This window comes from Dreissena polymorpha, chromosome 8, assembly GCF_020536995.1.
Source record: "Dreissena polymorpha isolate Duluth1 chromosome 8, UMN_Dpol_1.0, whole genome shotgun sequence".
NCBI lineage: Eukaryota > Metazoa > Mollusca > Bivalvia > Myida > Dreissenidae > Dreissena > Dreissena polymorpha.
In genome coordinates, this window is record NC_068362.1 from 29,151,949 (window position 1) to 29,168,240 (window position 16,292).

The 16,292-nt window shown below is 35.8% G+C and overlaps 1 protein-coding gene across 1 annotated transcript; it reads right to left on the reverse strand.

Moving 5' to 3' along the window:
* Nucleotides 1-4,374: 4,374 nt before the first annotated feature.
* Nucleotides 4,375-11,187, reverse strand: LOC127843087 (peptidase inhibitor 15-like). Its single transcript, XM_052372904.1, has 9 exons — nt 10,999-11,187; nt 10,451-10,596; nt 9,827-9,893; nt 8,921-9,036; nt 8,314-8,405; nt 7,867-7,992; nt 7,211-7,330; nt 5,594-5,605; nt 4,375-4,627 (listed from the first exon to the last, which is right to left on the reverse strand). Exons 1-9 carry the CDS (start codon nt 11,134-11,136, stop codon nt 4,593-4,595), a joined length of 852 nt encoding a protein of 283 aa, XP_052228864.1. The 5' UTR covers nt 11,137-11,187; the 3' UTR covers nt 4,375-4,592.
* Nucleotides 11,188-16,292: the final 5,105 nt, after the last annotated feature.

Sequence of the window (16,292 nt, forward strand, 5' to 3'; positions counted from 1 at the left end):
TTTTTTGTTTCATTCCGCTCACTTTCCAGCCATATTAGAAAGAAAGTTACTGACTTTTATTTCTTAGTAATATTTGCTCTATATCTCGACATTACACGGTGCAAAATTTCTTAGCGGGATGACCTAATTAGGGCTCCACTAAGAAAATTTGCACCGAGTAAAGTCGAGATATATAGCGAATTTAAATACGAAATAAACGCTCATCACCTTTTAACTGATATGGCTGGAAAGTGAGCGTCATTTGGAAAATAAACATAAGTAATAAAGGGTATAAAACGGCGAAAAATAACTGTCTCGGTATGGACGTCGCCATCTTGACTATCACGTGATTACCCCCTCTGTATATGGTATATTAATATTTAGTGAGGATTTTCATTTGAACATAAGATCACTGATGCTTTTTTAGTTGAGTAATCTTTATAGGACCGGCATCAATACAGATTTATTGTCATGTTCCCGATTTGTGCTGCACCTCTCTGTCCGACAGCGTTTCAAAACAAATATATTAACTGCCGAACTATTATTCTAAACTTTAGTTTTGAAATAGTCGATTCAAGAGTTCGTCTCTAGAAATCCAGCTGAAATAAGGGACTGTATGACTGAAGCCTAATAAAAGTAAGCATGCGTGTAATCAGCACTTAATCTCGTTGAATAACATGTACATGGGCAATGTTAATTTAAGCCGTGCTCTGTGAAAAAGGGGTTTAATGCATGTGCGTAAAGTGTCATCCCAGATTAGCCTTTGCCGTCCGCACAGGCTAATCAGGGACGACACTTTCCGTCTAAACTAGATTTTTGCTAAGAAGAGACTTTCTTTGAACAAAAAATATCATAAAAGCGGAAAGTGTCGTCCCTGCGGACTGCACAGGCTAATTTGGGATGACACTACGCACATCCATTAAATCCTCTTTTCACAGAGCACGGCCCATTTAAACATCTTGCCCTCTCTAATCTGGTCATCTGTAAACCAATAGTCTGATCTGAATATCCGCAACGTTTGGAACCCTCGTCTGATCAGAAGATACACACATTGAACGTACATAATAAAAAGCAAGTCCGTACAAATAATTATATTTGAAGTGGTATGTTGTTTTGAAAGAATAATATTACTTTTCAGCCTGGTTTGGACCCTCTGATTATTGTATTTTAAACAAAAAATGTTTTGTTTATTCAATACGAGTCTCTTTTTTTAAACCGAAGCTCTCGTTTTTTCGTGTGACTGAAATGTTAACGACGATACGAAGTAAGCATGGTATTCACTATAGAGACATTCAAAATACGTCTCGTTTTCTTTTTTTAGCCGCATTGTTCGAAATGTCAAATGAACGCACCACAAAGTAAAAACAGTTAATAACATTCTCCGTGCAATCATTACCAAATGAATAGAATGAATGGTTTCCCATCTAGCGGTTCTCAATGAAATGAGTCGTGTTCTGAGAAAACTGGGCATAATGCATGTGCGTAAAGTGTCGTCCCAGATTAGCCTGTGCAGTTCGCACAGGCTAATCAGGGACGACGCTTTTCGCTTTTATGACATTTCTCGTTAAATAAATTCTCTTATTAGCAAAAATCCAATTTAGGCGGAAAGTGTCGTCCCTGATTAGCCCGTGCGGATTTCAAAGGCTAATCTGGGACGACACTTAACGCACATGCATTATGAGCAGTTTTCTACGAATGCGACTCATGTACATTTACATTTTCTTTGTAAGTGTTGATGTCGTCTAAAGAAGTTCATGGCGTTAAGTTAATTCCGTTTTGTTGATAAATTTTCCATATTGTAAAGAGTTAAAACATGACTTGTTTCTGAGATAATTATTGAGATAATTTGAACTGCCCTCGTTGCATTTGTTGATACTTATTTATTGTAGATTGTTATCAATAAAATATGTGATATTTTTAACAAGACTGCACGGATGTCTACCCCGACTGCGGCAGATTTCGAAGCTCGTGCAAGCGCAACACAATGTGGATGCTTGCCAATTGCCGTGACACCTGCGGCTTCTGTGAATAGGAGCGACCACCACGTAGCAACTTCCGGTTTGACGTCGTGAGAGTGCCATCCTGAATAGAGCATGCGTTCATTTTTTTATGTCAAACTCGTGACTAAAATTAAGTTAAAACGGTGGTTTATTCACTAAATAAAGCCTCATAAAGCATATTTTGTTAGTTGGATGTATTCACCTACAAAAGGCATCAATCGTATATCGAACACGTTAACTAGCATCCTAGAAACTTTAATTAAAGTAGTTTATTTACCAGTTTTAAACGAATATTTTCAAAACATACTTTCACCATCTAATTAAGTACACCGACAATACCGGGGTAAACAAGACCTGCTTTCTTAACTCGATTAACATTTTTTGGTGTGTTGGTGTATTTCGTGCAAGCAGTCATTGCATCCTAACGTAATAAACCAGTGGAAACATGCATGGGCATAATCTGTTTTCGTTATCAGTTAAGCCAAATCGATTAGATTCCTTATTTAGCGTAATCGGGCGTGTTTGTAACCGGGCGCTGAATGCAAACATATACCGTTTTGAAAATATAGAAAACATGTTATAAAGTGTATAAATAATATCCTAAACTCCCCATTTGACAAAGCCCATGTTTTCCGACAGTTCACGTATTCGTTATGGATTGCATATCTCTTTTATTGTCTATACGTAATCACTGCAGTTTCTGTTGTGGTATCCTATCCCATCCAGTTGTCGTTCGCTGCTCGCACCAATGAGTTTAGCCGATTTGAATCGAGATTATGCAATTTTGTCAAATATTTATGAATTTATATACAATGTGTAAAAAAAACGTATTATACATATTTTCCAATATAAATTAAAATAAAAGTTAAGAATAACATGTGTCGAAAAATGCAAAATAAGCCAGATATTTAATTCTGACATCGAACATGTCTGTACAGTCGAATTCGCCAGCATGTAAATCATGCATGTACGATGTCAATCTAAATTTAGTTTAACGGTTCATTTAAAATTCCTGCAACGATATATATTCATACGACACACGAACACTAACTCTAATCCTAATAAAAGACGAATGTTTCGGTTATTGTCGGAAAATATGTACGAAATATAGTCGTCACAATCGGCTCGGGACGCTAATTTGTCTTTTCTGCATTTTATGAAATTCGTCTTCAATGTAACAATTTTCTTGCCCATTTTGTGTTATTGTAACATATTTTATCAATATATTTAAATTTAACACGTATAAAAAACGTATAATCTCGCTTTAAAAAAAGAACATGTTTAAGGTTTTATATGAAAGCCGTTCAGCTAGTGCCAAAACCTTCTAGATATTATCATTTTAAATTGGTAGTTTTGTCTTTACTATACATATTTTGAATTACCTGTTTAAGATTAACTTTGAAAATATGTATCCAGTTATTTTAGATTTGTTACAAAATGTGCAATTACGTTTGTGATAATCGCTTAAAGTTGATATCGGATATTGTGTGTGGAAGGGTTCATACGACACACACGCAACTTAAATGGTTTGTTTTGGAAAGCGGTTAAATAGCCCTGGTATAATTCACATAAATTTCAAAATAAAACCCTCTAATCTTCAGACAGACCGATTTCAAGTATCAGTCGTATTGTATCAATATTTCTAAGAAAAGAAACAGTCACAGCATTGGATGCAGATTCCTGCTAACGGATGCAAAATTTCCAGCAGCAGTTTCTGGCGGCAGATACTAACAAGGATGTAGAAAAACAATTTAAGTATCAATTATACAGTTGTCAACCTAATGTTTGTAAAATAGGGTTTTGTGATTGCTTCTAGACTATAACAGAAGCTATGTGCAATAAAACAGGGGCATATTGTAGCCAGAAGTCATTCTTCCAGATATTATTGATATTTATTGAATTTTCCCCGCTTCCATCCATTATGTGCTTTTACAGAAATAGTACATTCACGTAGTAGGGTATGAATGTATGCAGTTTTTATGTCCCCTGCCCACTATAGTGGGGGATATATTGTTTTTGCCCTGTCTGTTGGTGTGTTTGTTTGCCCCAACTTTAACATTTTGCTATAACTTTGGCAATATTGAAGATAGCAACTTCATATTTGGCATACATGTGTACATGTATCTCATGGAGCTGCACATTTTGAGTGGTGAAAGGTCAAGGTCATCCTTCAAGGTCAAATGTCAAATATATAGCTTCAAAGCGGCGCAGAAGAGGACATTGTGTTTCCGACAAACACATATCTTGTTTAAATATGAATATCGAATCGTGTCGAGTAAGAATTATTGCTGAAGTATGTATTTTGCTGAAGCAACCACTTTATATTTGTCGGTATATGATAATTTTTCAATAAACACAAGAAATGCACATGAAATGAAAATCAAATACAGTAAAATTTAAGTCTTTTGGCACAATATGTCGAAAGCAATATTGTCGATGAAGCATTAAAAAGCTTCAACATGAAATGTTCATTAAGGGAATACAAATACGTGATGAAGGATGGTTCACATTCCAGAAATATCTCATGGTCCTGACCACGTGTTCCTTGACATGCGTACTCTATGAGCGTCCCGAGTCACGCTATCTTACCACTAGTCTTCAGTCATGCGGTCGTTAGTAGATGTCACTGTAGTCTTGGAAGTCTTCCCCTGAAACACGTGAACATATGAGTCGCGTTCTGAGAAAACTGGGCATAATGCATGTGCGTAGAGTGTCATCCCTGATTATCCTGTGCAGTCCGCACAGGTTAATCAGGGACGACACTTTCCGCTTGTATGATATTTTCTGTTTAAAAAAAGTATCTTCTTAGCAAAAATCTATTTTAGGCGGAAAGTGTCGTCCTTGATTAGCCTGTGCGGACTGGACAGGCTAATCTGGGACGACACTATTCGCACATGCATTAAACCCCTTTTTCACAGAACACGGCCCATATATGTATGCATGCATTTGAGCCTCAATCGGAGCAAATCTAATTAAATTCATGTGCGTAAAGAGTCGTCCAAGATTAGACTGTGCAGTCCGAACAGACTTGTCAGATACGACACTTTCCGTCTTATCTAAAAGTTCGGTAAGAAGATACTTTCTTTAAAGGAACAATTCCACAAAAGTGGTAGGTGTCGTCCCTGATTAGCCTATGCGGACTACACAAGCTAATTCCATTTTCACAGAGCGAGGCTACTTAGAAATTTGACATGTAATACTAGTATACAGATTCCAATGTCTCCACTAATACCAAAACAAAGAAACTAAATACTTAGGTGTGAAAATTTACACGCTTTTTAACATGTTTGTTTCATCAAAAGTTTCATCACTGCAAAGGTAATAATTTGCGAGTTAAACGCACAAGTCCAAAGGACAGGCAAATCTATACACCAATTCTGTAAGAAGGGTCATATATGCTCGTAGCAATCAGATACAGTGTAACAGCCAACGTATGCAACATTTTACAGAAGTTTTATTTCGAGACAGTGATGCTTCATTTCAAATCCCATCTAAAGCCAACTTGATTATTACATGTACATTAAACACAAAACATTATGTGTTTGCCTGAACTGTATGTGAACTGCATAAGAATATTTAATTCTATTATGTAATCATGTCGTTTAGCTACTCACGTTTGCCGGCATCTGAAATATATAACGAAAATGTTTTTACTTAATAAATAGTCAAAGGCATATCAACATATTAATAAAAAAATACGTTTAATTTGACATCAACCCATCGACATGAACACCGATTCAAATCGAACTGGTTTGGTTTCGTTAGATGCGTTTTACAAAATAAATCCTCATCAGTTGCCTCGCACAATATACAGTTAACTATGTCCAAAGTAAACCAAGTGAAATCAGTGAATCGATCCGTACTGCGACAGGTTGAAACTTAATCATCTAAAAACATTCGATACAATCCAAGTCCTAGAGGTGAGTTTTGATTTCACAGAACGTCAAATCAGCCAGATGATAAACGTATGCCCACACAATGGTATGCATTTAAATTCCTTCCATTAACACGTATCAAACATTAATAAGACTGTAGTTTGTAACAACTATGGTTACAACTTGCACGAAAAACAATCAGGATCCATTTTCTGAAAGCTTAAATGGTCAGATAAGCTTACAGCCTGTTAACTTTAGATATAAATAACAATAATATTACGACAAAGTACGTTATTTAATATTTCATATAGAATCACCATTAAAATAGTACGTGATATTCAAGTTCAAAATTAAAATATGTGATGTTTAATACAAATTAATATTGTTTGTCCTAAGATTATATGATAGCGGAAAATGTATAGGCCGTTGCGGTGTTGAGCAACTGGGCTCTGAACAACAACAACAATTTAAGTGAGCCGCGACATGCGGTAATGGATCGTATGCCATATCCGAACAGTATAGCTCCAGACAAGCTTCGCAATCGCGTAGTCTGACAAGAAACTACGCTGTTCGCTATGAAGTCACGCACGGTTTCGTGGTCTGATTGAAGATAGGGTACTCTTAATTAGAATATGTCGCCGGCCTCGCCAGCAGTAGTGGGTGGAGAATAAATACCAACGGCTGATGCTTATGTGTGTTATTCCCCGAGCAGACAATATACATATAATTGATCTGCAGATATATGTATACACAGCTGCCAAATGTTGAGCACATAGAACTTGCGTCTAGCTATCTGACTGCCGCTGTTTTTTTTAATTGTGGCGCAAATAATTAACAATCACGTGCTCGTGCGCATACACGGTATTCGCATGAACTACAACACTCATGGTGAAACAAAACCAATAAATGTACTACAAATACGATACTTTTACGACTTGACTATGCATAACACAATATAATGGCTTGGTACTTAGAAGGTTTATAACATTGAACTTTAAAAATATATAATTATATTTATTCATCCTATGACAAATATGCGGATGCGCTGGCTAGACTTGAGCTACGCTGTTCGTTTAGTGCATAAACCCTTTTTTGATGACGCGTCTCAAATAACAAAATATTTAGCTCAGGATATATACTAGTAAACGGTGTATTGTGACGACTGATTAATAAGATAAATACGATTTATATGTTTTGGTATCGTATATCTGATACGTTTTGATATATTTGCGATATTCAATAATAGTTGTTAATTTGTTTCTCACGTTATCAAAATATGCGTATAACCTTATCTTGTCATGTGGAATCGTTAAATACCAAACACGTTGTCATACATATGAAAAAATAGTAACTTACCTGTACAAAACCCGCAAGTCTTCATACAGTTGGGCTTCATCCAGGACTTGTTACTTTCACATGTTTTCTTGAACACCTCGCATTTAGGGCTCACATCCTTGCATTCACGCGGAGCGCCACCTTTGCAATTAAAAACTTCTGTTTTATAATACTTTCCTGCACTGTCTGATATTCAATTAATGTATGCGTATGAATAAATAAATGAATACAAGTATTCGTGGCTTTCCTTGTACGACTCGACGCTTGAAATTTTATCATTACTTGCCAATCGTATTTTTAAAAGATTTTAAGCTTGGTTGATCAAAGCTTTATAGAAAGCTCTTTACATCAGGTATTTATTTTGACGTTTTTGTTAAACTGTACACTACACACCCTAGGATAGCGGTTTCGATCTGTGAACAAATGGCAGTACGCATGTGCGTAAAAAGTCTTCAAAGTCCGCATAGAATAAAATTATGGGCAACACTTTTCGCGTAAATGTTGTTTAACGTTTCAATGAAGTCTCTGCTTAGCGACAATCTAGTTTAAGCCGAAAGTGTCGTCCCTGATAAGCATGTGAGAACTTCACAGGCTAATTTGGAACGACACTTTGCGCACATGAATTAAGCCCGGTTTTGGCAGAGCGAGGCTCCAAGTATTAAAGATCACATCCGTACCTTCACAGAGGCCGCAGGCCTGCCTGCAATACTTCACCATGTAGGCCTTGTTGGAGGTGCACGAGCCGCTCGCCTCCCACGAGACGCACTCGGGCTTCTTGTCCTCGCACACTTCCTTGCCCACGCCTGCAAATACGGCGTAATAATGAATATGGCGTAAACTGAGAAGATTGCGTCATATAAGAATAATGCGTAAAATAACAATAATGCGATTTTTTTTATTAAAATAATAATAATGCCTAAAATTCGAATAATGCGTTATATTAAAGCTTGAAATAATGCATACAATAAAGGCGTTAACTGGACTTACAATATTCTGTAAATAACCTGTATGGGTAGTCCATTTTACGTCTCAATTGATAAAATCATATTTGAAGAAAACGGTCATACAAGTTAGTATATTAATAAAAATGTGACGACATGAAAGTGAAAGCTGTTGCAACATACCTGCACATAGTCCATCCTCACATGTCTGGCCCTCAAGGCAGGATGAGCAGGGGGCACCAGTCAGGTACGGGTACTCGGTATTGTCATTTCCTCTACAATCGGACGTCGATAATATACATGAACCCCTTTAAGCCTAGTGGACTCTCCCATCCTTTTAAATTGGATCAATTTATTTCAAAAATTAGGGATGTCTAGTATATTTATTTCTATTTTAGAGTATGTCTTACAGAAATTCCTTTAAGCAAACAGCGCAGACCCTGATGAGACGCCGCATTATGCGGCATCTCATCTGGGTTTACGCTGTTTGACAAGGCCTTTTTTCTATACGCTAGGCATAATTGGGTTAAATTTATACTTAAAATAACATGTTTCGGATTTTTGTGTCTGTTCCCCGTTAAAATCTTTCAGAACAAAACTCAAAATTGCAATAAGTATAGCGTGCGTATTTATAAAAAAGGAATGCTATTATTATAGTAAGCGTTTAATATGTATTTAGCAGCGGTAGATTAACACATGACGTTAACGTGACGAGTAACCGATCGGTTAACTGCGATCGTAGATACAACACACATTACAGAATTTTAGCGTGAACAACTATTATACTCACTTGGGGTCGTACCAGCAACCGAGATACCAGCCGTTCTTAACTGATTTGCCGAACGCGGTCAGTGAGGGACACTTCCTGATGGCACAGCCTACCTCGCGGGTTTGACTCCATACTAGCTGTATACAGCCCCATGCATTATATATATGGTAAATGAAATTCATGAAACGGTGTTAGGTTAGAAACTCTTGTAAACTGCCAAAATTATTTTTACTTAATTCAAGTCAGTAATTGCCTGTAGAATACACAATTAAACATATAGAGCGACATTAAGCATACAATATTAACCTGGGATTATCGCATTGAACGCTGTTTCCATGCACTGTGGGTTTAAACCGGTAATTTGGAAATTAACTGTTTCGTGCTACTTTTTTCTTATTTAATAGTCAGGATATTCACAAATTGAGAAAGGTTTCTAAAACATAATTGAGTAAAAATATACTCTCAAACCGAAGGCAAAATAAAAATAATGAACAGAAACATGAACTAAGACACAACTCTGTCAGTAAAGGTATAATTTTCGATTGATTTTTTTCCGTTAGATTAGCAACAGAAAAGAATAATACATTATTTTAAGGTACACACTTACTTAACGATTAATATGCATCCCATTATAACAAAAACCAAGAAACACCGATCTGGGAGTTCGAATGATTATGAATACAACCTCGAGGTCATTAGTCGTTGGTTTAAATCAATACTCAGACCGAACAAGCATTGCTTGCTAAAAGATGGACAAGGTTATGTTTGCAAGTCATTTAAGAACTTCATTTAACTCTGGTATCATGACTTAAGAAATCATTAGAAAAGGGACTGCGGTTATGCAATGCTATTTGGCAGTTGACAAAGGCAAAATGTGTACTTGGTCAATATAAAAAATATTGCATAAATTTACATGAATATGCGTACCTGAGTATAATGACAGCTCATTCCACACTTCTTGCCTGCGTAGTTGTACGTTTTAATCTCATCGTACCTGAAACACATTACAATACATTTGAAGCCGCGCTCAGTAAAATGGGGGGCAATGCATATTTGTAAAGTGTCGTTCCAAATTAGCCTGTGCAATCCATGCACTCAGGGACGATCCTTTTCGCCTAAACTGAATTTTCTCTAAGGACATAATTCCTTTGAACGAATAAAAAACTGAAAGTGTTCTCCCTGAACAGCTTGAGCGGATTGCACAGGCTTATCTGGGACGACACTTTACGCCCATGCATTAAGTTCCGTTTTCACAGAGAAACGCTATTTTTGAGATGCTTATGCCGATGATCTTCATGACGATGATATTCAGAAATAACAATATTTTAAGCTTTCTTATTCCGTCGTTCATTAAAATTCTCAATATTCACCAAGAATGACACATTCCTGTCGCACATGCTGTCTACATTTGTTGCGTGTTGCCTCATAAACGTGTTCGACTCATATATGCACCACATGCACAGAGATTCTTACGTCATGGGGCGACAAGCATATGTAGCGTAAAACAGGACAAGTAAAAAATGCAAAGGATTTTGAAAAAAAATTACTAACCAGTCCTGCATAGCTTGATTGATGTTTGCGATATCATCGTCTTTCGTGTTGAAAGCGAGGTTCTCACCACGGCCCTTGTTCTGATGCTCGAAGTTGCAACGCGCTATCCAGGCATCGGCCTCCTGGGCCAAAGTATCGCTCCATACCTGACAATGTATTGAAATAGAACGTTCATTTTGATAACGTTTCATTTTTTGCATACACGTGTTTATCATTATCATGTATTTGATATAATTCTCGTCTCCGTACATCTTTCATAACTTCATAAAACTACACATTATACACATTTACATTTATCTATTGTAGCCATTGATCAGTGAACGAAGATATGTGGTAGGCTCGCGTATTGTAAAGATAATTATTTGAACTTTTCAACCACTTCATAAAATGAACCACACAAATATCAACCCTGCATTGTTTAGCTTAATAGTTAAGAGAAAGTCATAGTCATACGGCATTGACCTGGACGATTGGGAGTACAACTTTACAATATGCAGCCCAAGGTACAGTTGACATACAAAAAAAGAAACCTCAACATTGCGATATACCAGTTTATTCATATTAGAGCCCTTCTGCATCTTTCGGAACTCGTTGTGCTTGTTGAGCAGAAGGTCTTTGAACTGATTGGCCGGCTCGCCGAGGACCGCTGCAAGGAGACTCGAACACAGCACCACAGTCAACAACATTGCTCCTCTGCCTAATGCGAATGATGTAGCTAGATTTTGTAAAAGTTTTCGTTGACCTGGAACAAAAGGTTTTGGAGAGGACATGTTTACAAACAATCATCCTTCGCTAATCTCTACTGTTAATTCCCACGGGTATAATGCCTGCGATTAGTAGGTACTCATATAAGAATTTACTATATATCGATCGATAATCTGACGCATGCACTAATCTTTTTTTGCGAAATCATACATCAGATCCCTATTTTAAACTTGCGGACTAAAATTCTGTCCTTAAAGACTATCGCCGCACGAGACTCTTCAGTTAGTTTAGAGACTTTGGATAGTGGACGAAACAGGGGAGCTAGTCGTTTTCTTGACATTTGAGCCGCTATCTGAGAAAATTGTCATCCAAGATTAGCCAATGCAGTCCGATTTCCCCTGTTTTTGATTTTGTTTTGTTTTAAAGACAGATTGTACGATTTGTATATGTGTTAAATTGTAATATATTGATAAAAATACGTTACAATAACACAAAATAGGCAAGAAAAATTATATATTGAAGACGAATTTCATAAAATGCAGCAAATGCGGCGCTCCGAGCCGATTGTGACGAAGATATTTCGTACATATTTTCCTACAATAACCGAAGCATTCGTCTTTCTATTAGGATCGGAGTTAGTGTTCGTGTGTCGTATGAATAGATATCGTTGCAGGAAATTAAAATGATCCGTAAAACTAAATTTAGATAAACATCGTACATGCATGATATACATGCTGGCGAATTCGACTGATCAGACATTTTCGATTTCAGATTTAAATATCTGGCTAATTTCGCATTTTTCGACACATGTTCTTCTTAACTTTTATTTTAATTTATATTGAAATATATGTATAATAATTTTTTATTTACACATTGTATAAAAATTTATAAATATTTGACAAAATCGTGCATACTCTTTTTTAGGAAGTGTGTTATAAATATATATTCAGTGTAGGCGGAAAGTGTTGTCCAACATTGGCTTGTGCGGACTGCACAGACTAATCTGGGACAACAATTTACATGATTGCATTAAGAATAGTTTTCACAGAAAGCGGTCAATTTTATTGACATTATTGTACAGTGCCTAGTACACTGCTCATCGGTTAAATTGAAAATAGTCGGTAACTCTGAGCAGACATGTTATGTTAGATTAAAGGATTGGAGCGCCAGTGCATTACCACCAAAATCACAGCATCTCATTGGTCATTACCGGTACATTGAGAAACAGCTCGTTGTTATTATTAATTTTAACACGGCGAAACACTTACATTTTATTCTGATTAAATAATATTATTGACAGATATTGTGTTTGTAAAAAAGGAAACTGTCTTACGTTATATGATTATGTTAGTTTTATACAGGATCAACTTTTATGATTTGTAAATGTAGCATAATGTTTTTTTAGAGAAACATGCTGTTAAATGCTTGGCATCACACATGTTTTCGATGAATACATTTTAAATATGTACAACAAGATTTAAAATTAACATTACTAGAAAAAACTCATAAACAAATAAAATGCTTATGATTTGAATTAAAAAAACAACAACATCCAATTTCTGTACACAGGACTCTCACAACACTGTTATTACCAAACAAGTGAAAGAAAAACAAGCACGTGAAAAAAAATCACTTACCGGCTGCCTCGATTAAATGCAACGTATAGCCAGGTCTGTAAGAAGTAGCTGTTTTATACTTTGCGACACAGAAAGATATGCCAATGATACCATTTAAAATTCCTAACAGCACGTTCATGGTCTTTGTGTACAAGCCCGAAGCTAATTGTGCCATGTTATTACACCGAAACGAACCCCTAATAATGAGCATTTTTGGTAATTAGTAAGTTAAGTGTCGTTTTGTCAATGCCCTGTACAAAGACCTCAAAACACATAAAAACGTTTTTCCGCTTTGAAAATGATATATTACCATTAGTAGTGTGATTGTTGTTTACCTAGATAAAACGCGTATTATCAAGGGCTTATTATCCGAATTACATAAGTCGTCTAATATGCATGGTAATTATGCTTAGAACTATGATTCGAACCCACGTTAACGTAATTTATACATTAGCCTAATACTTGTATATTTACGATTTAAACATCTACACTATATTACCAACATTAACACTAAATTTTAAACCACCTTATGAATATGAATGATGAATTAAATGTATATCTGACGAACAATCTTTATGTGGAACTAACAATGAAATATTGTGTAATACAATGCAGCTTATACGAACAATTTTACGCCGATACCGACACGTTTAGTCTTTTTTGTTGCAGATTCAAAATTGTGTCAAAGTGTCGTAAGAACCAGTGGTGTCAACGTGTTGTAAGAACCAATCTGCAGAGAATAACGATATTCCCCATGTACGCGAGAAATAGTTTTCACCTGTACAACAGAAAATTATTTGCTATTGAATAAAACTGTGTTTTCGTTTATTTTCTTGTAGCACTTCTTCTGAACTGTTATTATAGTTTGTTGTTTCATATTCATCATCGTTTTATCTGTTTTAGAAGAAAAGTTCTGAGATCTCATATTCGCTACAAATGTGTTATCCCAGTTAAAAATACAAGATAAGTATTGATGCAAAGCATCAAAGGGCATCGGAAATTTCAGTGTAAAAGGCACTCAATGAAGTTACATGGAACGATTTATTTCTACTGTAAATATTAATATATTGGCCGATTATTTTAAACAAAATAGATAAAGATACTGGTATAACCATTATCTATGACTGTGTGTTATAACCCCCAAATAACCATTATCTATGATGTTGTGTTATAACTCCCAAATAACCATTATCTATGATTTTGTGTTGTAACCACAAATATTCCATAGTTCATTTTATTTACATTGGTTTCCTTTTTTTACTGGCATCCGTTAGCAGTTTTCATAAATGGAACAGAACTGTGTAGGTTTTAAAAAATCTGCTTCATCTTGTAAGCATAATTTCATATTTTTCTCAACTTCAAGGGGTTATGATTCTGAACTTATTCTTAAGTTGCTCATTTACGATAGGGGTTGAGTACTCATTGATATGAAAACAATGTAAAAGTTTTAATGTGTTTGCGACCCCCCCACCCTCTTACACATATATTTCATGGGAATAATAAAAGAAAAAAATGGTTACAATATAACAGCATATTTATTTAAACTAAAATGTCTACATTAAAACAAAAAGTTAACATAGAACACAAATAAAATAATTTGATTCTACTGGGGCTCGAACCTTGGACCTCTCACATGTGAAGCCAGCGTGTAACCACTACATTACGGAACCGCTTGAAAAATCACCTTCTAACAAAGATATTAAGGTAGTGGGAGCCTAATGAGTAATTTTCCAGAAACACTCTTCCACATAGTAAATTGTACATCACAAATAATTGCAAAATTTAAAAAACTTTTTACCAGCCGGTTAACTTTTTATACTTGGTTGAATACACCTACCCCTTGACTCGGTTGGGCGTTTTCTATTGGTTTACCCTATATCCAAAATATATAGTTTTTTTTTGTAATGGGATATACATATATTTTGACAATTAAATAAATTGTTTTTTTAGTAGATACAAAATTAATAAGTGTCATTGAAAGAAAATTGTGCCTTTGATGTCCAATAATATATGCACTTATCTGGATATAATGGCAAAAACGACAACAAATGGTTCAGTGACAAGAAACTTTAATTACGTTTTATGTCACTTGTAGCGTGATGAAATGCATATATTGTACAAATTTATTCAACACAACATATTTTCTACACACTGAATGAATTTCAGGAAGTTTTACCGTTCGTATCTCAAGAAATTTGACTTTGAGAATGCTTACCACAATTGATTTTCACGCAATGGATTTAAGTATAAATTTGTATATCACTTCTTTTTTGGGGTTTTCTAGTTGCTTATTAAAAGCTACAGTTATAAACCATGATATGTGAAGAAATTTAGCTTACTTTGAATTAATATTGATATAATAATACATTAACAAGAGCATCGCATAATGGGTGCCACGCTCGGCTGCGAAAGTTTATCAGATTTTTTTTTTACAGGTCACAGTGAACATGACCTTTGACCTAGTGACCCAAAATGGGTGTGGCGTGTAGAACACATCAAGGTGCATGTACATATGAAGATTCAAAGTTGTAGATGGAAGTACTGTGATGTTAGAGGCAAAGTTGAAGTTTTATATTAGAGGTCACAGTGACCTTGACCTTTGACCTTGTGACCAAAAAATGGGTGTGGTGTGTAGAACTCATCAATATGCATGTGCATATGAAGTTTCAAAGTTGTAGGCGGAAGCACTATGATGTTAGAGGCAAAGTTAAAGTTTTATATTAGAGGTCACAGTGACCTTGACCTTTGACCTAGTGACCCGAAAATGGGAGTGGCGTGTAAAACTCATCAAGGTGCATGCACATATGAAGTTTCAAAGTTGTAGGTGGAAGCACTGTGATGTTAGAGGCAAAGTTAAAGTTTTATATTAGAGGTCACAGTGACCTTGACCTTTGACCTAGTGACCCCAAAATAGGTGTGGCATGTAGATCTCATCAATGTGCATGTACATATGAAGTTTCAAAGTTGTAGGTAGAAGCACTATGATGTTAGAGGCAAAGTTAGTTTTATATTAGAGGTCACAGTGACCTTGACCTTTGACTTAGTGACCCCAAAATGGGTGTGGCGTGTAGAACTCATCAAGGTGCATGTACATATGAAGTTTCAAAGTTGAAGGTGGATGCAATGTAATTGTAGAGTCAATGTAAAGGTTTTAACACGACGGCGGACGGCGGACGACGAAAAGGCTATGACAATACATCGGAGTTTTCTCCGAAAATAGCCGAGATAATAGTACAATCTTAAGGTCACCTAAAGTCAAAAGGCAACATATAAATACAGGCGCAATTCACCACAAAATGTCAAAGTTATCCCAATATTACGTAGCATAAAGATGAATAAGTTATCATGTTTCTTTAAACATGTAGCACAATAATAAACAACTTATATTTTAATAAAAACAGCCAGATTAATGACAACTAGATGTACATAATTTAGTATAAGTATAAAGCCATTGCGTGAATTTGACTGGCCGCGTGTCATTTGAAAGTCACATTATCTCGTTCCGTCACTTTTCGTCACTG

Coding starts and splice junctions, on each gene's coding strand:
- LOC127843087 (XM_052372904.1), bottom strand. CDS start 11,136: ATGTTGTTGACTGTGGTGCTGTGTTCGAGTCTCCTTGCAGCGGTCCTC. Junction 10,597..10,998: donor GCTCTAATATGAATAAACTG/GTATATCGCAAT, acceptor ATACATTGTCAG/GTATGGAGCGATACTTTGGC. Junction 9,894..10,450: donor AATCAAGCTATGCAGGACTG/GTTAGTAATTTT, acceptor AATGTGTTTCAG/GTACGATGAGATTAAAACGT.